General features: G+C 39.5%; 1 protein-coding gene across 1 annotated transcript; it reads right to left on the bottom strand.

Moving 5' to 3' along the window:
- Positions 1 to 313: 313 nt before the first annotated feature.
- LOC124272413 (snaclec coagulation factor IX/factor X-binding protein subunit B3-like) lies at positions 314 to 24,001 on the bottom strand. Its single transcript, XM_046707581.1, has 5 exons — positions 23,976 to 24,001; positions 21,083 to 21,324; positions 8,924 to 8,953; positions 4,362 to 4,556; positions 314 to 928 (listed from the first exon to the last, which is right to left on the bottom strand). The coding sequence occupies exons 1-5, from the start codon at positions 23,999 to 24,001 to the stop codon at positions 726 to 728; spliced, it is 696 nt and encodes a 231-aa protein (XP_046563537.1). The 3' UTR covers positions 314 to 725.
- Positions 24,002 to 27,426: the final 3,425 nt, after the last annotated feature.

The following is a 27,426-nucleotide window of genomic DNA, read 5'->3' as shown; positions in this document are numbered from 1 at the left end:
CGAGGTAATATAGAATGTCGATGCATCCACATGTCAGTGGCGGTTGTCTTTTTCTCCTAGTACTATAGCTATCAAACTGTCTAAAGGCTTAAGGGGGCGGTGGGGTAGCTTAGTGGTTAAAGCGTTGGCTCGTCACGCCGAAGACCCGGGTTCGAATCCCCAAATGGGTAAAATATGTGAAGCCCATTTCTGGTGTCCCCCGCCGTGATGTTGCTGGAATATTGCTAAAAGCGGCGTAAAACCAAACTCTGTCAGTCAGTCAGTCTAAAGGCTTCAGAAAAAATTAACGGATCAATCCAAAAACGGTCACGCGGAATCCCTCAGTGTATTTTCAGAAAACGCAGATTGACATTGTTTGAAACAGGCTTGAAATGGGGTTTACTGTACACCCCGTTGCATGCTAATAAGACGCACGCACGCACGCACGCACTTATTTCCCAAACGTCAAATCCTTCCCATGTCATTTATATCAGAACTTCCGTTTCAAGACAATTCGGAAGGCTTTCTGGAACTAGACAGGATTTCCCTCTGTAGTCAGTCTTTCAGCACAACAGTTCATAATCATGAAGTTGAGGCGTTTTGCAACTGCCGCCATCTTACAAAACAAACAAGTTCTTTGAATGGCATTTTAGAAGTTGTAAAGATGAAGGAAACCAAGTTCTATGGGTAGTCAACTTCAGTAGGTGTCTGGTTTATCTAGACTGCACCCTACCACGTTTGCCTCTCTAGGCCGCCTCACAGATAAAGCCTCTGGCAGAGTTGCAGTGCTCGGACTTCCACTTATAGTTGTTGACCCGGTAGAGCAGGCCACATTTACCAGTGTTGAGTATCTGGAACAAATCGAACCAGTTGTTGTATGTCAGAGGTGTGCCATCTTCCCAGTCGTTAACTTGTGACAGCCCCATCCAGTAACCATCATTGGTGTAGTCTGAAGCAAGAAGACGAGTACAAACCAGGGTTAACCTTAGTACTTAAATAACTAACCTGTTCCGCTGTGCTTCAGACGTTACACCAGAAAGACTAATTTCTAACCTGTCTTTCAGTTGTAACATCTGATAGCCTTTCTTCCCCCTGTGTTTCAGTTGTAACATCTGAAACCTCCCATATATGCCCCTGTTTCAGTTGTAACACCTGAAACCTCCCATATATTCCCCTGTGTTCAGTTGTAACACCTGAAACCTCCCATATATTCCCCTGTGTTTCAGTTGTAACACCTGAAACCTCCCATATATTCCCCTGTGTTTCAGTTGTAACATCTGAAACCTCCCATTTATTCCCCTGTGTTTCAGTTGTAACACCTGAAACCTCCCATATATTCCCCTGTGTTTCAGTTCAGTTGTAACATCTGAAACCTCCCATTTATTCCCCTGTGTTTCAGTTGTAACACCTGAAACCTCCCATATATTCCCCTGTTTCATTATAACCCTGAAACCTCCCATATATTCCCCTGTGTTTCACCTGAAACCTCCCATGTATTCCCCTGTTGTAACACACTGAAACCTCCCATATTCCCCTGTGTTTCAGTTGTAGTTCCTCCCATATATTTCAGTTTCAATTATAACACCTGAAACCTCTCATTTATTTGTAACCCCTGTGTTTCAGTTGTAACACCTGAAACCTCCCATATATTCCCCTGTGTTTCAGTTATAACATCTGAAACATTTATTCCCCTGTGTTTCAGTTGTAACAGGGCGGTACCTCCTCCATATATTCCCCTGTGTTTCAGTTGTAACACCTGAAACCTCCCATATATTCCCCTGTGTTTCAGTTATAACACCTGAAACCTCCCATTTATTCCCCTGTGTTTCAGTTGTTGTAACACCTGAAACCTCCCATATATTCCCATGTGTTTTCAGTTGTTGTAACATCTGAAACCTCCCATTTATTCCCCTGTGTTTCAGTTGTAACACCTGAAACCTCCCATATATTCCCCTGTGTGTTTCAGTTGTAACATCTGAAACCTCCCATTATTCCCCTGTGTTTCAGTTGTAACACCTGAAACCTCCTCCCATATTCCCCTGTGTTTCAGTTGTAACATCTGATCCCATTTATTCCCCTGTGTTTCAGTTATAACATCTGAAACCTCCCATTTATTCCCCTGTGTTTCAGTTGTAACACCTGAAACCTCCCATTTATTCCCCTGTGTTTCAGTTGTAACATTTGAAACCTCCCATTTATTCCCCTGTGTTTCAGTTGTAACATCTGAAACCTCCCATATATTCCCCTGTGTTTCAGTTGTAACATCTGAAACCTCCCATTTATTCCCCTGTGTTTCAGTTGTAACACCTGAAACCTCCCATATATTCCCCTGTGTTTCAATTATAACACCTGAAACCTCCCATATATTCCCCTGTGTTTCAGTTGTAACATCTGAAACCTCCCATTTATTCCCCTGTGTTTCAGTTGTAACACCTGAAACCTCCCATATATTCCCCTGTGTTTCAGTTGTAACATTTGAAACCTCTCATTTATTCCCCAGTGTTTCAGTTGTAACATCTGAAACCTCCCATTTATTCCCCTGTGTTTCAGTTGTAACACCTGAAACCTCCCATATATTCCCCTGTGTTTCAGTTGTAACACCTGAAACCTCCCATATATTCCCCTGTGTTTCAGTTATAACATCTGAAACCTCCCATTTATTCCCCAGTGTTTCAGTTGTAACATCTGAAACCTCCCATTTATTCCCCCCCTGTGTTTCAGTTGTAACACCTGAAACCTCCCATATATTCCCCTGTTTCAGTTGTAACACCTGAAACCTCTCTCCATTTATTCCCCTGTGTTTCAGATGTAACATCTGAAACCTCCCATTTATTCCCCTGTGTTTCAGTTGTAACACCTGAAACCTCCCATATATTCCCATGTGTTTCAGTTGTAACATCTGAAACGTTCCATTTATTCCCCTGTAGTACAGTTATAACATCTGAAACCTCCCATTTATTCCCCTGTGTTTCAGTTGTAACATCTGAAGACCCCATGTTCTCCTGTGTTTCAGTTATAACACCAGAAACTACCCCTGGTCCGGTGTTTCAACTGTCTCACCCAAGGCACCCCTATCCCCATCCCAGTTTTTCAACAATAACACGTGAACCCAACACATATGCCAGACAATCTGCACTAAAATATAACGTCATATCAATGCCCCTTGTTTTATGGTTAGCCCACAGCTTAAAGCGCTGGTAACATTGAACACTGAGACACATTACACTTGCTCAGGGCCAATCAGTCATTGTCTCGTGTTAATGTCTAGCGCCATGCACAGTAAGTTCTAGGGGTGGTGGGTATTGTAGAGAATTTTCATATTGCGATATATTGCGATGCGAAAGCGTATATTGCGATAGTTATTGCAATATATTGCATGAACTATTTTTACACAAAAAACAACTTATAATCGAGTTACTGCTTGATTTATACAGCAAAAACACAACAAAATCACCGTGCTTGGTTAAGCTTCAATAACAAATTTTAATCATGATAAAATAAAAATGTGAATAATATTTGGCACAAATGAAACAAGAAAATATCCGAAGATTTCCGAGTGTTACGACGTTTTCCGAATGCAAGTCAACATACCGGTTTTCGATCAGCGTGTCGCAATACGTATCGTTTTCATGTCTGAACCGGTAAATACCGGTATACCGGTTATATTGCGCAGCCCTAACAGTAACCACATTGAAACGTCTTGATATAACGCAGCCAAGGAATCGAACGACCGACCTGTCGCTCTCCAGACGGAGGCTCTATCCTCAACACCACAGTAGTTGTCTTCAGGGGGATAAAAGGCTTGATGGACGTCGACTTGACTGCCGGCCAGGACATTACGTTATTCCATGTTTTAGCAACCACGAATAACTCTATTTTATCACAGTGTGTTTATAAGGATAACTATATCACACGCACCGTATGAAATAAGACTGAATACGGCGTAAAATTACTAAAACAAACAAAAAGAATACCCGTGAAGGTCCGTGTTTCGAATTCTCATCAAAGGATTCGGGACTGGTTACAGCTCTGGCATGCGTAAATATATGACCAGATCAATGTGCAAAATGAATTCTTTCCAAAGCGCTCGGTAAATATTCAGTATTAGCCAAAACGTGTCAAGCCGTTGTGAGAAAGATGGTCACATCTCAAGCGGGGTGCAGATATGTGGAAAATGATTTTTGTATTTGGTAATTTAAGAGTGGAGTCATGTAATTTTGTTGAAACAATCTCACAAAATGAGGTATGCAGCAGTACGTCTACCCACACCCATATACTGCCAATTACTCATGATACTTCCGAATCAAGATGATTTAGATTGCTTCCACTGAACATTCTCTGAATGGTGGATATTTTCTGAGGTCTTAAAATTAAAAGTTCACCTGAATCTGAATCCAATAGGTTGGCCATGAAATCCGCCTTCAGCGCATTATTCAGCACAATCAGTCGATAGCCTTCATCTGTACAGTCAGTCTTGGCTCGGGTCCAGTCCACATTGTTGTTGTGAATCTTGAAGCAGAGTCCACTAGTGGCATCGTAGGTGAACCCGTCGCTCAGAGCCGATGGGGAGCAGCCTCCTTGATGAATAGAGAGACGAGAATTGGGATGTTCATAAGACGTTCAGTTGGATTTTGTCACCGTTAGGATTGAATGTTTTATTGCAACGAATATAATATACTGGTAAAAAATAGTTAGGGATATATGTCAATTTTGAAATGATGAATATTGATCTATTTATTAACTGACTCACTTATAAAATATCAATCATAAAACTACCAATATCCCTAACTTATTTTGTCCAGTATATATATACCCATCTAACAATTTCACGTTGTCACAATTTTATTCTGTGGACTCCTATTTACGTTGTCACAACGTTGTGGCCTGACGTTATTGATGCTAACCTGTTTTGATGCTAAGCGTTGTCCTAGCGTTCTATTTAACGGTAATAGTTGAATAGTTTTCTCAGTAGTGAACAATACCGCCATAAGAAACAAAGCATAAGAAACAAATTCGTCAATTTGCATGTGTTTTCAGAAGCTGTAGCTGAATAGTGAAGAAAGAATCTCCAAGTGAAATGTTTCACGGAAAACTATCGTTACATAAGTTATAAGAAACGTTGCTATACACATGTAACGTTGTGAGCAGCCCATAGCATAACGTTTCTCAACGTAAATTTGCAACATTGTTATTACGTTGTGACATAACGTTATAAAATGACGTAATACTACGACATGACGTTACCAATAGACCGATCCAGTCTGTCAATCAAAACTGGCGCATGCGTCAATTTTGGCCAATCAGCAGGCCGGGCGCGCTGTGTGGATTTGTCAGACTTATTTCCGGGGTCAAACGATGCCTCCGAAGCGATGTGCTTCGAATTATGCCATTTACACTCGCTATATCTATTACATATTGCTGTGATTTGATGTGTACCTTTAACAAAACCATTACGATCAAGACAAAAAAACTGAGGCGGATCAAGGAATGCGATAGGCCTAACGAGCAGTTAAATGTCGGCACCGTCGTTCACGAAACCTACGTCTGCTCGAAGGTGAGAATTTTTCACGAATTTACACACTTTCGCACATGAGCAAAAGCATTACCAATAGATGACAACAAATAGCAGTTTAGGATTTTGCAAGTGTTATAAACTCGTACAATTCTTGTAACTACAAAATTGTTTTTGCTTCACGTTTGTAGTCACTACTGGGGATTGAGTTGGTACACCATAAACCTGAAATGAGACAGGCGAGAAAGCCGTGACACAATGTAAACAAATCTGACAGAGAGCTGATTTCGGTTAGGGTCGACCGAAATAGCAAAACTTGTTACATTAAAGAACAATGTGGTGGATATGGTTGCATTCGCGATTAGATATTCTTAAATTTGTCACACATTTTAGGATGTTTTAAAGTTTCAAAAGCACAATCTGAAGGCATATGTACAGTGCAGTATCTGTTGATAGTGCAAAATATTCGAAGAGTAGATCTAATATTTTTATCCAAACGGAAATATTGTCAGTGTCAGCAGTTGCCTATCACGCAATATCCAAACATCAAAATTAATTCAAATGAGTGTCTATAAAACCATGTCTTAAATATTTCAGAATTTCTATAAAGAGATGGGACCTTGAATTGATTTAGCTTTACTCCATGTGAATCGGAGACGAAAACTATGTGAGAAGAATAGTGACTTTCTGGAATATCGGACAGAGTGAAATATAAGTTTATTTCCTAACTATGAGAACATTATTTGTTTTGATTTTTTGTCACAGCATAATTTTTTACTTGTAGAGTGGGGTGGGGTGGGGGGGGGGGGGGGTGGGGGTTTCATTGGTACATTTTAGGAGTAATAACATAGTTCTGTCATTTTAATTATTATTCACTGGAAATGATAGCAAGGTATGTTTTAAGAAGCTTGCCTCCTTCAGGAAACGTGGAAAGGTAATGAAATAGATAATACTCCAATCAATTATTAATAATTACTTATTGACTCACATATCAGATTCATGTGAATTTAAGGCAGAACTAGGCAAACAAACACTATATACATATCATGGCTGAACAATCACTTGGTACTAAGATAGCTAGTTTGTTTTAAGATATATTTGGTCTTTAAATAATATGTTTACTAATAAGATTATTCAGAGAGTGATCACTAGTATCATCACTCATAATAAAGTTATTTCAACATCCAGAGAATTTGAAAAAACCCCAAAGGCTACGTTTTGGTCACATCCAGGCATTATTCAGTCATGGAACCAAGTAACTTACAGAATTCTAAGTTGACTGTTCATGTAACTGGAATGGATATTGAAACATATAATATTCAACCCCGATTTCATGTAATACTTTCTTAGAAATCATCAGCTTTTGAGGAGGTTACCAATATTTGAAGACTGAGCCAAAGTAGTGTTTATTAAGATGTTGGTTTTGGACAAATTGTTCAAGGTTGTTTGTTGATGCTTATTTGGAAAATAAGCTTAAATTCATATTTAATTGCACACTGGTTTAATTGCAGGAGGTGAAAGCTTCAGGACATTTTCATGTATGTTTTCCTAAACTTTTGTTATGACTTTTACCAAGTTTTTAAGCAACTTTAATATAATTTTGATGACACTAGTAAGTATCTCAGAAAAGGAAATAGATCAGAATTAGTGTTATTTCCCTAAGGGATATGGTCTCAGATCTAATAAAACAAAGATTATCATTGTTTAAGAAGCAATAATGTCAATATGTAATTTTATTGACAAAAAGCTTTAAACTTTGAATATATTCTTTGCCTCTTATTTACATAAGTAGTTAGCAGTTAAATATATCTGAAGAAAAAGCAGTATATTTGTAAGTTGTGTAACATTCTATTTCAATGCTAGTTAATTGTTCGGATAACTGTGGATCCTCTGTTCCAAGATTTTGCATCACACGTTTCCTATTTATGGAAGATGTGTCAGTGTACAGGTGCAGACTGTATCTTGGATTCTTTGTGTTTATGGTGGTGTGACATACCTGCAGTTCATGAAGTCCATTATAGTGGGGGTTTGTAGATTAGGATTCCACAACAAAGTACACATAGAAAAATAAATTGGAAAGGATTATTTAAAAAATTACTTTCCTTATATTCAGTGTCACTTTAGGATGGTGTACAGATTTTGAAGAGAGAAATTTTACTGAGAATAGCTACAGATTAGCTGCTGAATATTTGCTTCTGGGTATGTCCAGATACATCCATGAAAACATACTGTGTTAACAGGTCCAGTAACGTTTTCCAGATAATATATACAGACAAACAAGGTGGACGAAGTAGTAGACGGGATACTGTTTTCCTGCGTTGTTCCTTGAAAGGTAGAAAACCATGTTTTCTCAAACTTCTAATTTAACTAAATTTGAACAACGGATAAATAAATAAAGGTGGCACGCGCAGTTTTGACAATCTTTTTATAGATACCGAAACGATCTGCAACTTGAACATGTGGTTGTGTTCACGGTTTTTATAATATTACGATGGGAATTTTTGAGAAAAAACAACAAACATAATTCAGTTACCTTTCCCCTGCAAATATCTTAGACGAACGTGAATTGCCGGATAGATTATTTGGTAGAAAATACGCTTCCCAATCTCAGCAGCTGGCTCAGACGATTTTTCATCGGGCATGTAGATCTAACTACTTTTTCATTCGCCAATTATACAACCTGTCAACTTAAATATATTGAAAATAAAATACGTATAACTTTCCTTTTAAAATATCATTCACAAACGACGGATACCAAAGTACAACAAGCAGAATTCATCAACAACATTCGCAATCACGTACGTTTCGCCGGCGGTGACGCCATTGTGATTAGTCCGTGGTTGTCCCCCCTAACGTCAAAAACGAAGTGGGCGGGGCTTATCGGCCGGGACTGGATCGGTCTATCGTCATAAGGCAGACCAATAGCTGATAGTGGTAGTTCGAACACTGTGGTGTTTGCTTTGAAGAACATTGGCTCAGTTTGCCCTGTTGTCTAGGATATTGCAGTTCTGTGTCCTTTGGACACGCCAAAACCCAGGACTGTGAGTTCGAATCCCGGTCTACCCCGATTATGGTACCAGGTTTACATGTCTCAGGTTTATCAGTCCCGTGATCGGGGGTTAGACACGTAGTAACTACATCCCACATAACTTCGGGCTTCGCTCCCACGTCAAGCCGGCACGTTGTGAAATGACTGAATACTGTGTTGAGCCATTGTCTCATTATGGGCGGTGGGGTAGCCTAGTGGTTAAAGCGTTCGTTTGTCACGACGAAGACCTGGGTTCGATTCCCCAGATGGATACATTGTGTGAAGCCCATTTCTAGCGTCCCCTGCCGTGATGTTGCTGGAATAATGCCAAAGGCGGGTTAAAAACCGCATTCACTCATTCAGTGAAGGACAACCTCTATCACCCCGAATCTGTGGATACTTACCAGGTAATGGAGCGGCGGGCACAGCGTCGCCTAAAACGGAAATACACAATTAATGACCAAACTGTATATAGCTTTCATACACTGTATTCTTTAACTTCGTGGTATTCTCACCAAAAATGGAATTAGGGATTCTGTGAATTAGTCTTTCTGTCTCAAAATACAATGTACCAGGAATCGTCTGAAAGATTTTGTTGACATTCCTAATAATACTGCCAGATGTTGTAGGGTGTGTGAATATTTGTTTAACTCCACAGTCCGCAACACTCTAGCTAAACTGACGTGCAAAAGAAACTTTACACCCATAATTTCGAAAATATTTTGAAAATCCATGAAGTATACTTGAAATCTGTGGTCAGTATGATACACCAAACACACAACATGTGAATCATTAACCCTAACACGACAACTTCAGTGTTTTTTGGCTTTTGATGGATTTTTTTCGAAATTGATGTTTATTGGTGACTGCACGTGCATTTCATGCAATAACGATATACAAGATGATCCGCGAGATGAACTGACATTATTGCATAGAAAAGTACACAAAAAGAATGCCAAGGCTAACAGCAGAAAAGACGAGAGAGAGCCGTCGGTATGTCCCACATCGGAGCAAACAACAGCCACGTTGCCAGAACTCTTGGTTGCAGCCGACAAACTATCGTCAACCTTTTTAGCCGTTTCCAGCAGACTGGTCAGACCACTGACCATCCCAGGAGTGGGAGACCATTGGTCACAACTCCCCAAGAAGACCGCAACATCCGGTTACTCTATCTCCGAAACAGGTCCCATCAATGACACCGGCCACATTTGGGAAGTTTGCAACGTGAGCGAACTCATTCGCGATATCGGTTAATTGTCTTTGACACAATGGAAACGAAACGAATCTCTGCACAATATGAGGTGCATTTAGAGGAGCTAACGTCTGCGCTACAGCCCGACTTACTGTTGGTTGTGAAATATCCATGTCATCTGCATTGCAAAGCTGCATTTTGCCTGTAGCCAAAAACCTCAATGTTACAAGCACTTTGTATAGGGCTGGTAAGGACCGGTTTCTAAAGGTAAGTGCATCGATTTCATCCGATATCAAGCCTGTTACCAACTCTATCCCTCCTCTGTCAAGACGATAACGTCGTAATAACTCTCTGTCGGTGTACATATCAAAAACGTTCTTACTAGTGTGAAAGTTTGCATTTCCGTGAGCCGCCATATTGGATAACTAAGAATTTTCTTAACTAGGTTAGGTGACGTCATGAGGTTTCTTAAAGTTAAGAAGAAAACTAAGAACAAAATTACTTGTCTAAGTTTTTTCTTACAAGTTAAGAACGTTGTTATGGAAACTAAGAATTCTTAGTGGATTTAAGAATTCTTAACTCTTAAGAAAATTCTTAGAAGCTTTATGAATACCGCCCCAGGTTCCTGACAATGACGACAACGGCAGCATGAATTGCATGTGCAGTCACCAATAAACATGGATTTCGAAAAACATCCATCAAAAGCAAAAAAACACTTTGCCGGCGGGACATGATGAAACGCAATTCGATGAGCTTGACAATCAAAGATTGTATTAATAATTCAAGTGATTGATTTTATGGATTGATACCATGCATCAGACTGTTGTTAAAGATGAAACTCTTTTAGAAAAATGAATTCATGCAGGCTAAGATTTTAATTTAAAACAAACAGTACAGTCAAACACTGCTGTGTCCATTTTGAAGGGACCTGTAAATATACTTCAAAATATTCCAAACACGACACAACCGAAGACTTCTTCGAGGAAAACTGTAGGCTCGACATCCAATTTCGACACAAGGGTGTTTGATTGTACAAGGCTTTTTGAGCTGATGCAATATCAGGTTTTTATACACCAAGAACATCAAATGAGCCGATGAGTGACAGTAGAGCCAAATTAATTTTCTATATGTCTTTATTCCATTTTAAAAAAAATGCTACGTTTCGTTATCGATCCTGATACCGTTGTAGTTTAAATTTAAATATAGAAGTTGTCATCCATAAAAGTGTCTTGCCTTTACTACTGGGACCATACGACAGACAGGAGCTTCTCGCTGCGGTATCGAAAACCGGGCAGACAGAAAGACAGAATCGTGAATTTGCCTGCGAACCGTGTGTTTGTGGTTTTGTTTGTTTGTTGTTTCACACCGCACTCAGCAATATTCCAGCTATATGGCGACAGTCTGTAAATAAGCGAGTCTGGAATAGTCGATCCAGTGATCAAGAGTATGAGCATCGGTCTACGCAATTGATATACGATGACATGTGTCAACCAAGTCAGCGAGCCTGACCACCCGATCCCGTTAGCCGCCTCTTACGACAAGCATGGGCTACTGAAGACCAATTCTAACCCGGATCTTTTTAGGTCTGATTTGTATATAAACAACGCATGTGGGTAATCATACCTTGGTCTTTGGTGTGAATGCTTTAACCACTGGGCTACCCCACCGTCCCTACAAATTAGAACAGTGTCGGAATGTTTCTGATTTATATAGAAACATTCCGACAGTGTTTGAGTTTGTAGGGGACGGCGGGGTAGCCTATTGGTTAAAGCGTGTCACACCTAAGACCCGGGTTCGATTCCCAACATGGGTACAATGCGTTAAGCCCATTTCCAATGTACCCCGCCGTGACATTACTATATTGCTACAAGCGGCGTAATACCATACTCACTTACTCACTCGTTGTTTAGGCATATTCATCCCCGCGTTGCTCTCGTGATGTAAAGTCGTGTGTTATTTAACTATATCATATAAATACAATGTCATGAAAATATTATATCTTCACTTGAATTTTAGACATTTGTTTCATTTGTTTCTGGATAATATAGAGTTGTGAAAACACTCACTCACTCTACATTGTAATTAGTTTCATCTAATTTGAACAGTATGTGTTTCCTAAATAGCCGGTTCAACCGGTTCCATCAGCACGATCGATCCATTCACAATTATTGTAAGAGCGGCCTTCACTAGTTAAACGTTTTTATACTCTTGAATTCACTTTTTGAAACTTGATAGAAAGGAGATTTCCAGTGAAATGAGTTTCAAGGGATAAACATCACTAATTATTATCTACCGTGAACGTTATATAATTTATTGACGGCGATATTCACAACGCGACAGAACATATTGACCATTCGTGTCTAATGAGAGTAACTGGATGGTTTAATGTATAGGCGCCGTCAACCATGATCCAAACTTTACGTACACTACTCCAATAAAACTCCGCTTTTGATATGAATATTGACTGAAAATCGCCCATTACAAACCCATTTACCATCATGCACCTAACTATTAAATGATTTGTTTTGTAATTGGCTTAATGGTAATCTGTCCAGGGAGAGATGTTAGAAAGGAAAACACATTAGTATTCTTGATTGTAGTTATTGCTTGTCAGCGAAGGTATTTAATGTCATCCAATAATGACTCGTGAAGATTGGTTTTGTCTTCAGCAATCTATGCCGTGTTAGAGGCGAGAGGCCACTAACCGGTTTAAGTGTTCGGGGCGAGCTATTCTCGAAACGTTCGTAGCCCTACGAACTTCTTAAGCCCATTCTCACCACATTGGCTACGATCAATGTTAAGAATTCTTAGGGCTACGAAAGTTTCGAGAATAAGAGCCCTGGGCCCCGTTTCACAACGCTCACGTAAGCCTAAGATCTCGTAACTTTTCTCGTAGCATTAGTACCTCCTATGTTACAGTATAGGAGGCACGAATGCTATGAGAAAAGTTACGAGATCTTAGGCTTACTAGAGCTTTGTGAAACGGGGCCCTGGCTTGCTGACAGGGATGATCGTATCCCAGTAGCGGGGATCGATGGCAGTCACAGGATTGAGTGGTCCAGATTCGATTATTACGTTATATTACTGGAACACTGCTGAGAACGACAATAAACAAACACTAATTAAACCATATGCCAAAACATATATTGGTGCAGTGACAATCAAAATTTGACAAAAACGTAAAACGATTAATTACTGTACAAGTAAATATTTGCTAATATTTGCCGTGACAAAAGAACAATCAGAACAGCGTGGTTTGAGTGATACAGTATGCTTCAGATGTGTAGAAATTATGAAATATGATCGATTTTGTTAGATATTGTATTCCGAATAAAAGGGATGAATACAAACAAGATTAGTACGTGACATGTATACATTTAATAATCATTCCTTGAAAGATACCTAACAATGCTGAGTAACGATTGATTGAAGCATCGGTTTGTGCTGGTTTGATATGGCACGGGCTAACAGATGCTAAATATATACTATCCCAAAAAGAAACGCATAGGCGATTTGTATTCTATAAAATCTATCAATTACCTATTGTGTTCAAACAATCGTCAAAATATACAACAAAAGTGTTGATAACATGAAACAAGGAAATATCCGAAGATTTCCGAGTGTTACGACGTTTTCCGAATGCAAGTCAAAATACCGGTTTTCGATCAGCGTATCGCAATACGTATCGTCTTCATGTCTGAACCGGTAAATACCGGTATACCGGTTATATTGCGCAGCCCTAACAGTAACCACATTGAAACGTCTTGATATAACGCAGCCAAGGAATCGAACGACCGACCTGTCGCTCTCCAGACGGAGGCTCTATCCTCAACACCACAGTAGTTGTCTTCAGGGGATAAAAGGCTTGATGGTGGTCGACTTGACTGCCGGCCAGGACATTACGTTATTCCATGTTTTAGCAACCACGAATAACTCTATTTTATCACAGTGTGTTTAAAAGGATACTTATATCACACGCACCGTATGAAATAAGACTGAATACGGCGTACAATTACAAAAACAAACAAGAAGAATACCCGTGAAGGTCCGTGTTTCGAATTCTCATCAAAGGATTCGGGACTGGTTACGGCTCTGGCATGCGTAAATATGACTAGATCAATGTGCGAAATGAATTCTTTCCAAAGCGCTTGGTAAATATTCAGTATTAGCCAAAACGTGTCAAGCCGTTGTGAGAAAGATGGTCACATCTCAAACGGGGTGCATATATGTGGAAAATGATTTTTGTATTTGGTAATTTAAGAGTGGAGTCATGTAATTTTGTTGAAACAATCTCACAAAATGAGGTATGCAGCAGTACGTCTACCCACACCCATATACAGCCAATTATTCATGATACTTCCTAATCAAGATGATTTAGATTGCTTCCACTGAACATTCTCTGAATGGTGGATATTTTCTGAGGTCTTAAAATTAAAAGTTCACCTGAATCTGAATCCAATAGGTTGGCCATGAAATCCGCCTTCAGCGCATTATTCAGCACAATCAGCCGATCCCGTCTGACAGATTTTGTTGACATTCCTAATAATACTGCCAGATGTTGTAGGGTGTGTGAATATTTGTTTAACTCCACAGTCCGCAACACTCTAGCTAAACTGACGTGCAAAAGAAACTTTACACCCATAATTTCGAAAATATTTTGAAAACCCATGAAGTATACTTGAAATCTGTGGTCAGTATGATACACCAAACACACAACATGTGAATCATTAACCCTAACACGACAACTTCAGTGTTTTTTGGCTTTTGATGGATTTGTTTCGAAATTGATGTTTATTGGTGACTGCACGTGCATTTCATGCAATAACGATATACAAGATGATCCGCGAGATGAACTGACATTATTGCATAGAAAAGTACACAAAAAGAATGCCAAGGCTAACAGCAGAAAAGACGAGAGAGAGCCGTCGGTATGTCCCACATGGGAGCAAACAACAGCCACGTTGCCAGAACTCTTGGTTGCAGCCGACAAACTATCGTCAACCTTTTTAGCCGTTTCCAGCAGACTGGTCAGACCACTGACCATCCCAGGAGTGGGAGACCATTGGTCACAACTCCCCAAGAAGACCGCAACATCCGGTTACTCTATCTCCGAAACAGGTCCCATCAATGACACCGGCCACATTTGGGAAGTTTGCAACGTGAGCGAACTCATTAGCGTTATCGGTTAATTGTCTTTGACACAATGGAAACGAAACGAATCTCTGCACAATATGAGGTGCATTTAGTGCAGCTAACGTCTGCGCTACAGCCCGACTTACTGTTGGTTGTGAAATATCCATGTCATCTGCATTGCAAAGCTGCATTTTGCCTGTAGCCAAAAACCTCAATGTTACAAGCACTTTGTATAGGGCTGGTAAGGACCGGTTTCTAAAGGTAAGTGCATCGATTTCATCCTATATCAAGCCTGTTACCAACTCTATCCCTCCTCTGTCAAGACGATAACGTCGTAATAACTCTCTGTCGGTGTACATATCAAAAACGTTCTTACTAGTGTGAAAGTTTGCATTTCCGTGAGCCGCCATATTGGATAACTAAGAATTTTCTTAACTAGGTTAGGTGACCTCATGAGGTTTCTTAAAGTTAAGAAGAAAACTAAGAACAAAATTACTTGTCTAAGTTTTTTCTTAAACGTTGTTATGGAAACTAAGAATTCTTAGTGGATTTAAGAATTCTTAACTCTTAAGAAAATTCTTAGAAGCTTTAGGAATACCGCCCCAGGTTCCTGACAATGACGACAACGGTAGCATGAATTGCATGAATTGCATGTGCAGTCACCAATAAACATGAATTTCGAAAAACATCCATCAAAAGCAAAAAAACACTTTGCCGGCGGGACATGATGAAACGCAATTCGATGAGCTTGACAATCAAAGATTGTATTAATAATTCAAGTGATTGATTTTATGGATTGATACCATGCATCAGACTGTTGTTAAAGATGAAACTCTTTTAGAAAAATGAATTCATGCAGGCTAAGATTTTAATTTAAAACAAACAGTACAGTCAAACACTGCTGTGTCCATTTTGAAGGGACCTGTAAATATACTTCAAGATATTCCAAACACGACACAACCGAAGACTTCTTCGAGGAAAACTGTAGGCTCGACATCCAATTTCGACACAAGGGTGTTTGATTGTACAAGGCTTTTTGAGCTGATGCAATATCAGGTTTTTATACACCAAGAACATCAAATGAGCCGATGAGTGACAGTAGAGCCAAATTACTTTTCTATATGTCTTTATTCCATTTAGAAAAAATGCTACGTTTCGTTATCGATCCTGATACCGTTGTAGTTTAAATTTAAATATAGAAGTTGTCATCCATAAAAGTGTCTTGCCTTTACTACTGGGACCGTACGACAGACAGGAGCTTCTCGCTGCGGTATCGAGAACCGGGCAGACAGAAAGACAGAATCGTGAATTTGCCTGCGAACCGTGTGTTTGTGGTTTTGTTTGTTTGTTGTTTCACACCGCACTCAGCAATATTCCAGCTATATGGCGACAGTCTGTAAATAATCGAGTCTGGAATAGTCGATCCAGTGATCAAGAGTATGAGCATCGGTCTACGCAATTGGTATACATGACATGTCAACCAAGTCAGCGAGCCTGACCACCCGATCCCGTTAGCCGCCTCTTACGACAAGCATGGGCTACTGAAGACCAATTCTAACCCGGATCTTTTCAGGTCTGATTTGTATATAAACAACGCATGTGGGTAATCATACCTTGGTCTTTGGTGTGAATGCTTTAACCACTGGGCTACCCCACCGCCCCTACAAATTAGAACAGTGTCGGAATGTTTCTGATTTATATAGAAACATTCCGACAGTGTTTGAGTTTGTAGGGGACGGCGGGGTAGCCTAGTGGTTAAAGCGTGTCACACCTAAGACCCGGGTTCGATTCCCCACATGGGTACAATGCGTTAAGCCCATTTCCAATGTCCCCCGCCGTGACATTGCTATAATATTGCTAAAAGCGGCGTAATACCAAGCTCACTTACTCACTCTTTGTTTAGGCATATTCATCCCCGCGTTGCTCTCGAGATATAAAGACTAGCCGTGTGTTATTTAACTATATCATATAAATACAATGTCATGAAAATATTATATCTTCACTTGAATTTTAGACATTTGTTTCATTTGTTTCTGTATAATATAGAGTTGTGAAAACACTCACTCACTCTACATTGTAATTAGTTTCATCTAATTTGAACAGTATGTGTTTCCTAAATAGCCGGTTCAACCGGTTCCATCAGCACGATCGATCCATTCACAATTATTGTAAGAGCGGCCTTCACTAGTTAAACGTTTTTATACTCTTGAATTCACTTTTTGAAACTTGATAGAAAGGAGATTTCCAGTGAAATGAGTTTCAAGGGATAAACATCATTAATTATTATCTACTGTGAACGTTATATAATTTATTTACGGCGATATTCACAACGCAACAGAACATATTGACCATTCGTGTCTAATGAGTGTATAACTGGATGGTTTAATGTATAGGCGCCGTCAACCATGATCCAAACTTTACGTACACTACTCCAATAAAACTCCGCTTTTGATACGAATATTGACTGAAAATCGCCCATTACAAACCCATTCACCATCATGCACCTAACTATTAAATGATTTGTTTTGTAATTGGCTTAATGGTAATCTGCCCAGGGAGAGATGTTAGAAAGGAAAACACATTAGTATTCTTGACTGTAGTTATTGCTTGTCAGCGAAGGTATTTAATGTCATCCAATCATGACTCGTGAAGTTTCGGTTTGGAATTGGTCTTCAACAATCTATGCCGTGTATACGCGAGACTGACTGACTGACAGAGTTTGGTTTTACGCCGCTTTTAGCAATATTCCAGCAACATCACGGCGGGGGACACCAGAAATGGGCTTCACTTAGACGCGAGAGGCCACTAACCGGTTTAAGTGTTCAGGCGAGCTATTCTCGAAACGTTCGTAGACCTACGAACTTCTTAAGCCCATTCTTAACACACTGGCTACGATCAATGTTAAGAATTCTTAGGGCTACGAAAGTTTCGAGAATAGCTCGCCTGACTCGCTGACAAGGATGATCGTATCCCAGTAGCGGGGATCGATGGCAGTCACAGGATTGAGTGGTCCAGACTCGATTATTTACGTTATATTACTGGAACATTGCTGAGAACGACAATAAACAAACACTAATTAAACCATATGCCCAAACATATGTTGGTGCAGTGACAATCAAAATTTGACAAAAACGTAAAACGATTTAAATAATTACTGTACAAGTAAATATTTGCTAATATTTGCCGTGATAAAAGAGCAATCAAAACAAAGTGGTTTGAGTGATACAGTATGCTTCAGATGTTTAGATATTATGAAATATGATCGATTTTGTTAGATATTGTATTCCGAATAAAAGGGATGAATACAAACAAGATTAGTACGTGACATGTATACATTTAATAATCAATCCTTGAAAGATACGTAACAATGCTGAGTAACGATTGATTGAGGCATCGGTTTGTGCTGGTTTGATATGGCACGGGCTAACAGACGCTAAATATATACTATCCCAAAAAAGAAACGCATAGGCGATTTGTATTTTAAAAAATCTATTAATTACCTATTGTGTTCAAACAATCGTCAAAATATACAAAAAAAGTGTTGATAACATGATTTTACACAGTTGCACAAGTAAAAAGTCGATTTTACCTGAAAATGTTGATTTTGATGAGTCTTCTTACAAGAATTAAAAATGCATCGCCACAGCGCAACAGAAATCACCTTCCTGTTGAAATTGTGCAGTAAAGAGCATGCACTGTCTGGCAATAAAAATCCAGATTACTTTCGGAAATTGGCATTCGTTTTGAAGGAGTTTCAAGGTCAAATCACTTCGCAACGTCTTGACTCTGCGACATGGAACATCGCCATTGAAAGAATGAACGTTGGAGATTACCAATCTTCTATTGCCAGGCGTCTGAATGTTAGTCTGAGCACGATATCACGGCTTGCTGTTCGTTACAACCAAACAGGTATAACAAATGACCGTCCCCGTACAGGCCGACCTCGAGTCACCACTGCAGCCCAAGATCGGTACATCCGGGTACTACATTTACGTGATCGTACTGCCACGGGTGAGAGCGCAGCAACCAGGGTGCCTGAACTTCGGAGGATATCCGGTCAAACTGTACGGAACAGGTTGAAAAAGATTGGTTTAGAACCAGGAGCCCCGATTTCGGGACCGTGCTACGTCGTCACCATCACGCTCAACGTCTCCGTTATCTAAAACTATCCACTTGGTTGTATAGACATTACCTTCTTCTAAACTGGTGTAAAAATTCATGCACTAAATTCTATTTGTGGACGAGTTAAACATGTTTGAAAATACAACATTTTCGCAACAGATTTCTGGCCCATGCGTTTCTTTTTTTGGATAGTATATAATGAAAATAGAGTTCACCATTTGTACGTGGAATGGTTTTAGTAGAGAACTGTGTGTTTGGTTGGTTATTTGTTTAATGTTGCACTCAGCAATATTCCAGCTATATGGCGGCGGTCTGTAAATAATCGAGTCTGGACCAGACAATCCAGTGATTAACATCATGAGCATCGATCTACGCAATTGGGAACGACGACATGTGTCAACATAGTCAGCGAGCTTGACCACCCGATCCCGTTAGTCGCCTCTCACGACAAACATGGGTTGCTGAAGACCAATTCTAACCCGGACCTTCACGGGTAGAGAACTGTACGGACCAGGAACCATACCATGCGTGCACAATTTTAGTGCAAGACAGGAACACCCTTATCAAATGTTGGTGAAACCATGGCGACATGAAGACATAAAGACATGACGGTGATGGTGATGATGAGTGAGGATATAGTTTGGCTTGAGGTTATTGAATTACAGATCACAATATATTTTTGTCGAATAAACACTGCTTTCCTTATGCTGAAAAAATGTTCAATGTATGTCAGACTGCCTCTTGCAAATGCAAATGTCTCTTGAAACATGAATAGTTTCTCTATTAAATATTTATTTTAATCGTCTCTTCAATAGTCAACAGTTTGACTGGCCTCCCTGCATGCATTATATACATGTACTCAGTTTCATCTCCATACATATCCAGTATTTTTCAAAAACAGCCCTGACCTAACTGGGCATTTGCATACTTTAAAAAAACAACAACAAAAAACAAACCAAACCAAAAGAAAACAAAACCAAAACCAAAATCATTACCAACAAAAAACAACAAACATTACAAAACCATCAGAAACAACAAATACCCAACTAAAAAACAACAAAACAAACTAAAACAAAATAAAAACAAAACAAAACAAACCAACAACAGTAACAAAAAACGCTATCAAAGTGTTACTTGCTGGAAACAGGCGCCGAAAAGACCTCAAACGTATTATATATATGGTCCTAAACACAATTACAATAATCCTATCAAATACACTGCCTCCTTTTATTATTTGTATGTTTTTCATTATGGTTTACTTTCTTTAATCCCTCAGTTTATATTTTGTTTGGCAGTTTGGGTGATTTCGGAGTACAATAAATATATGGATAGACAGTACTACACAGTAATAGTCAATTTCTTACACACAAATGATTAGACACAATTGACCAGGTAACTGATGATTGTTCTAAAGAACACATAGTAAATACTAGTATAGATATCATAATAATGTTCCTCTTTACCTTTACAGGGGCGGTGGGATAGCCTAGTGGTGAAGGCGTTCGCTCGTCACGCCGAAGAAACGGGTTCGATTCCCCACATGGGTACAATGTGTTAAGCCCATTTCTGGTGTCCCCCGCCGTGATATTGCTTGAATATTGCTAAAAGTGGCGTAAAAGCAAACTCATTCACTCACTCACTTTACCTTTACAGGCTATTTTGATATTTGTTATGCATGGCGAGTCATGTTGACGTGAACAGTATGACTGTACTGATCTTATTGGGTGAGGGTAGGTAACCCGGCCTATGGTTCACTAATGCTACATCAAATATGAAAGGTTTATCGTAAAGGACATTTTAGGTTTATATCATGGTGTTTGTTTTGTATTACTTAATTCCATTCATTAGTTATACGTATTCCTGCAAATGACCGTCAAAATCATGAGAAAAGAAATTTAAATTTTAATTAATTTTAGGAAGATTTGTTAATTCATAGAAAGTACTGTAAACATGTTTCTCTCAGGTTTTTCAAAACCGGTTCTGATTTTGTAGTTGCCCAATGTTTGTCCTTCATACTTGGCAACAAGTATTTTGATACTATAAGTCTTTTTGTAATACGACTGGAATAATACTACATGCAGTTTGTAACATAAACCCCTTTATACAGCATATGTACCTTGTGAAATGGTAAAATATGTAGAGCCAAGAGCTGTGGCCGATCCCGTGTTGGTAGAAAATGTGTTGTTCAGAAGCCGACACTCGAACGTCAGATTGTTGAAAAAGAATGAGTGACATTGCCAGGCCAGACAGTAACTGGAACACGTTGCCCTCGTGGTCGCCTTGTACACAGCCAGGACATCGCCATCTTTGACAAGGTCTTCGAAGTCCCACTTCCGGTCGTACAGCACGGCCCTTACGCTGGAACACCATTTGGCAAGGTCAAGGTCAAGGTCAACGCGAGAATAACCCCCCCCCCCCCCAATTTCTTCTTATTCTGGCCATTCTGGTGGAATCAATGCATCAAATTTACAAAATTACACCGACAAAAGATCACGGTTCTTTGTGAATCATATTTCTTCTTTTGAATAAATTTTCGGGCAGAGAATTTGAAATACCGTTTAATTTGAACTACCATTTACGTTCCAAATGAGCTTTCGGATACCTTTACTATGGTTTACTCATTTATAGCTGGCTGTTCTGATGTATCAAAGTACTTTTACAGATTAACGCTATCACATATTATTTCATAATGGTTGAAAATAAAGAAAATCATTATATGAATGAAATATACATTTTTATGGATGACAACGTCTTGTTATTTCATAGAGCGATGTTTTGACTTAGATTCTTACACCGTTATCACTTTTAGCTTGATAACAGTGCAGGAGGTGTCCTCCCATTTGTGAGTACTCCCAGTTGTGAGACACATTAATTAATGGTTCAGTGCACACAGGTGGTGCTTCCCCATCCCTACAATGAAAGTGGGAACAGCCCTGTTGCTGAAGAGTACCCCCAGGAGGCATAGTTCATTAATGAGTTAATTAACACAGAAGACATTGTTCGTTGAAGAGCATTTATTGTTTTCAATAGATACTGAAATACTGAAAAAGATTATCGTGAACTGGTGATATATTCTACTTGTTAAAGGCCTGCCATAATGGTGATCGGAAAGAGCAGTCAAAGGTTAATAAATACATTTTGATTAATTATAGTTACAACAGTTATTGCTAGATATTTCAAACACGTAAATCTGAGTAGGTAATTTAATTTCTCTTTCAAATGATCACGAAGTTACCTACACAAAATGTTTATTTTTTAAAGCCATTTATCTGAGTAGGTTAATTACTTTATCTTTTAGAGTTTCTTTAAGTTACCTCCACAAGATTCAGTTAAATAGCTAATCCATAATTAGCGCGGGTTAATCCATTATATCAGATAGGGGAGTAAGATGTGTTTTCTTTGCTAATTTCCTACTCCACTGTCTCACAACTGGGAGTTCTCACAAATGGGAGTAGACCGTGCAGGAATCTACATCGAAACGCTCTATGCAATAAACATCCATAAAGTTGTAAGCTTTATCTTTGACTCACCAACTTATAGAATGCCGATCCAAAAATCATTATCGTTTAGGTCTCCGTAACTGAATCTTTTCATCTATCATGATAACAGTTTCAAGTTCAATGTAATCTGTTTTACAGTCTATTTTATTATTGCTATCGAATTTACTCATTTAATAAACCGAAATCACCTAGCTAAAATGGGGCAACATGTCTTCTGGGTACCAGTAAACAGGTTTCTAATTAGCAGAAAACTTTTGCAGGAAAACATGGCTTTAAATGGTAAAATTCATTGGTATGGTTTGTTTTGGAAACTATTCTCCTGATTCGTTATGATGATGACTATAATTATTGTTGTTACTGTCATTATTATTGCCACATGTATTTATTACTCGACGATCACCTATTTAGATCCCCTATAAATACAGACTGAATAAACGACAACTGAAGATATTGCAGCGCAACCTGGAATCCCACATACCTAACTGGTAAATATTGGCAGGAGCCATCGACATTATCTCAGTTCACATAAAGAAGCCAGTATTTGTTGCCTTATACCTACAGTATTACACCTGCCATATCACGGCAGTAACTATAAAAAATGTATCGTTTAAGTAGCAAACAATATATCACATTGAAATTACATTAAAACTCTGAACTCTGATATAGTGTTTGGTAACCAAATATGCTGTTTCATTAATACTTACTCAGCACTATAATTTGCTGATACGTGTCACTTCCATGGTTCAAAAGTGGAAACGAACTTTAATTTTAATTGTTATTGGATAGAACAAAGCATAAGAGCATTACCTGAAACTCCAGGCCGTCCACAGCGCTATGTGCAATAGCGATCTCATGTCCTCTGTGATATGATGCTGGCGATTCGATCACTGAGAGACTATATCTTATCTAGGACTTCTGGGCGGGCAGTCGATTTCTCTTTGTTCTCATGTACAAAGAAATCGATATTCAACATGAAACAATGTTCCATTTATACACAAGAGCGAAACATGTCGATTGTTTATCTCTGGCGTCAGAAGGAGGTGCAAACGAGGCATTAACCATGCGGAATGTACGAAGAAGTCTTAACAACCAATAACTTGTACCGCAGAGTTGTCAGGATCTGCTGGTCCTAGGTTTGAACCCCAGATTTGCCTGGATGGCGATTTCTTGCATTACAGTACTACACATACAATATCAAAGTCAGTTACTATGTGCAGAAATTCAAGACTTACCCGTAGTTTCTGAAATAACTGGTTCTAACGTATTGAACGTTTCAAGAGGTAAAAACACAAGATGGTGTAGTCTGTATGTTGCCTATGATCTGCCAATATGTCGTCTTTATGTTTGGGGGCGATGGGGTAGCCCAGTTGTTGCAGCGTTCGCTCGTCACGCTGAAGACCTGGGTTCGAATCCCCACATGGGTACAATGTGTGAAGCCCATTTCTGGTGTCCCCTGTCGTGATATTGCTGGAATATTGCTAAAAACGGTGTAAAATCAAACTCACTTACTGTATGGTGTTGTATTCTGCATACATGATTCCTTTATGCTGACAGCGTGTTGTCTCATGTTGCCAATCTTGCCTTAATGTTGCCTGCGTGTTGAGTGAATGTCGTAGATTTGAAGTTTTGAACATTCCCAAAGCATGTACAGCCAATAGTTGAAAGCGAATGACACCTTAATATGCAACCTACACTATGCTTCATATCACTGAAATCCCTGTAAAATGACCTGATGGGTGCCGAGTATTCCCCTGTTTGTTCGGGTCGTAGCTTGACGTGCCTTTGCGTGGGTTTGGACAGTGTACCAACTGAGAGGCGTACTACTCTCGCTTTAACACCTTTGATACTTATTCATATAAGCTTGTTTGTGATGTGGTCGGAATTGTGCATTAGACCCTGCTTTTGCAGTGGATTCCTTGTCGGCTCTTTTTGGTGCCATTTGATCTGTAAATCACCAGTGCTTACATTTCGACAAATCAACACAAACCCAGGATCCATTGCCTTGGTTCTCGAGATCGCAAACATCCGTCCTTGAGTTTCATTAACATCTTACCAATGTTTGACGAGTAGCAGTCAATATGAGATTACGAGGACCACGGGAATGGGTTTTTTGTGTTTAACAAAAACGAGCCCTGGATATATGGAAGATGAATCTGCACGTGTCTCCAAAACTGTGAAATGCAGCATAGGTATAAGATGCAAAAGTGTATAAAATTATGGGTGAAAATTGTTGATGACACCAATTTATTTATTTGAGTCTAAACTGTGGATTTGCCAACTTGACTGGGGAGTCATTACCATCTTGACTGTGGCGTCATAAGCATCAAGTGCCCTAGACTATGTTGTAAGCCGCTGTAGGCGGACGATACTCTGCCCTTCACACATACGTTTGTATCTCGTCGGGATGAATGCACGGCTCGTTGTGCTCACGAAACCCTGTCAGCAGGGTGTGGCAGGGTAATGATTTGGTCAGAAGAGGGAACGTGACTCATCACGTGTTCAATTCAGAGCTTGATTACTATATCAAAGTTAGTCTTGGAATTCCTATCTGATATGCCCAGCTGAACACTTCTAGGGCCATCTAGATCGTTAGATTGGAATACGATCTAATCCTCTGATAAAAGACGTGACTTGATACAGACGGTTTGGGTAGAATAGCGTCGAATACCAAATGAAATGTGCAGTCATGTTTGAAGCCAATGGTGGACGCACGCAATATTGATTGATTACTTCAGTTCCCATGAAGATTGACTTTAATCTCAAATATTGTGTTAACAGTGACTGCAAGTTGACAATATATTTCCATGTTCTTGATGTCTCAGTGTGTCCTGGACAACGCTGCCAATACATTATAGCCATTCAGTATTTATACCCATATGTCATGATCACAAATGCAAACGCTTCTGTCAAGCACGATATTTAGTTTGGTGGAACTACCTTTGCTCGTCAGTGTATGTAAGCATACAGTGTGTATTTATGCACCAGGAATCTTGGAAACCGGTATTCAGTTTAAATAATGATATTACAAATATTTTTACTATATCCTGAATCCCTGACTTTTTATGATTCATTACAAAGGTATGGAATGGATCGATCAAAGCTTTTCAGGAGACAGATTGTATTTCAACGAGGTTCACCTTTGTCCACCTTTGTACACACGTCGTGGCTTTGATCGTTGACAACAGTGTTTGAAATCTCCGTCCTGCAACTTAATGCGTCTATCTCTTAATGACAATATGTTCATAGATATAGCCAAGGAGTCATGGGTCTGTCGATAATCAACCGTTCATTTGAATTCCTATTTCAAGTAGAACTATCTAGGTTACACAATACAATGGACACTGATTATGAGAGGTTTATTTTTCAACTGACTACACAACTCTGTGTAAGTTAGCGTTTTCAGTAACATTTGTTTTCTAAGTTGCATGCACTGACGGCATTAATAAACATACTCGATGAAAGCCATTGTGCAATGCTGTTATTATATGATAAAGAACATAGAGTATCATATAGCCACACACACGCAGCCTACAACATCGTATAGAAACCACACATTGACCAGACAGACAACGTTACACAACTACATACAACATAATACCACATCATAAACAACATACAGCAACGTGCAACATACAACAATATACGATAACATACAACATACAACAAGATACAGCAACGCAGAGCAAAATTCAATAACTTACAAGAACATACGACAACATCCATCATCTTCCAGCAACATACAGCAACATACGGCACGGTACAGCAACGAACAACATACAGCAACATACGGCAACATACAGCAACGAACAACATACAGCAACATACGGCACGGTACAGCAACGAACAACATACAGCAACATACGGCACGGTACAGCAACATACAGCAACATACAGCAACATATACAACAACATACAGCAACATACAGCAACATACAGCAACATCACAGCAACATACAGCAACATACAGCAACATACAGCAACATACGGCAACATACAGCAACATACAGCAACATACAGCAACATACAGCAACATACAGCAACATACGGCAACATACAGCAACATACAGCAACATACGGCAACATACAGCAACATACAGCAACATACAGCAACATACAGCAACATACAGCAACATACAGCAACATACAGCAACATACGGCAACATACAACAACATACAGCAACATACGGCAACATACAGCAACATACAGCAACATACGGCAACATACGGCAACATACAGCAACATACAGCAACATACAGCAACATACAGCAACATACGGCAACATACAGCAACATACGGCAACATATGGAACAACATACGAAACAACATACAGTGACATCCAGCAACATACAGCAACATACAGCAACACACGGCAATACACAGCAACATACGGCAATATACAGCAACATACAGCAACATACGGAAAAACAAACAGCAACATGCAGCAACATACAGCAACATACAGCAACATATTGCAACATATAGCAACATACGGCAACAAACAACAACATACAGCAACATACGGAACAACATACAGCAACATGCAGCAACATACAGCAACATACGGCAACATACGGAACAACATACGGAACAACATACAGAACAACATACGGCAACATATATGACTATATGCAACAACATACATGCAACACAACATACAGCAACGGCAATACACAGCAACATACGGCAACATACAGCAACACACGGCAATACACAGCAACATACGGCAACATACAGCAACACACGGCAATACACAGCAACATACGGCATTATACAGCAACATACAGCAACATACGGAACAACATACAGCAACATGCAGCAACATACGGAACAACGCACAGTAACATTCAGCAACATGCGTCAACATACAGCAACACACGGCAATACACAGCAACATACGGCAACATACAGCAACATACATCAACATACGGAACAACATACAGCAAGACAGTCTGAGAGCAA

Source organism: Haliotis rubra, unplaced genomic scaffold (genome assembly GCF_003918875.1).
Source record: "Haliotis rubra isolate DU_JTF1 unplaced genomic scaffold, ASM391887v1 Scf17, whole genome shotgun sequence".
Taxonomy (NCBI): Eukaryota; Metazoa; Mollusca; class Gastropoda; order Lepetellida; family Haliotidae; genus Haliotis; species Haliotis rubra.
The sequence above is the reverse complement of the archived record's forward strand: the minus strand, read 5'-3'. Positions and strand labels throughout refer to the sequence as shown.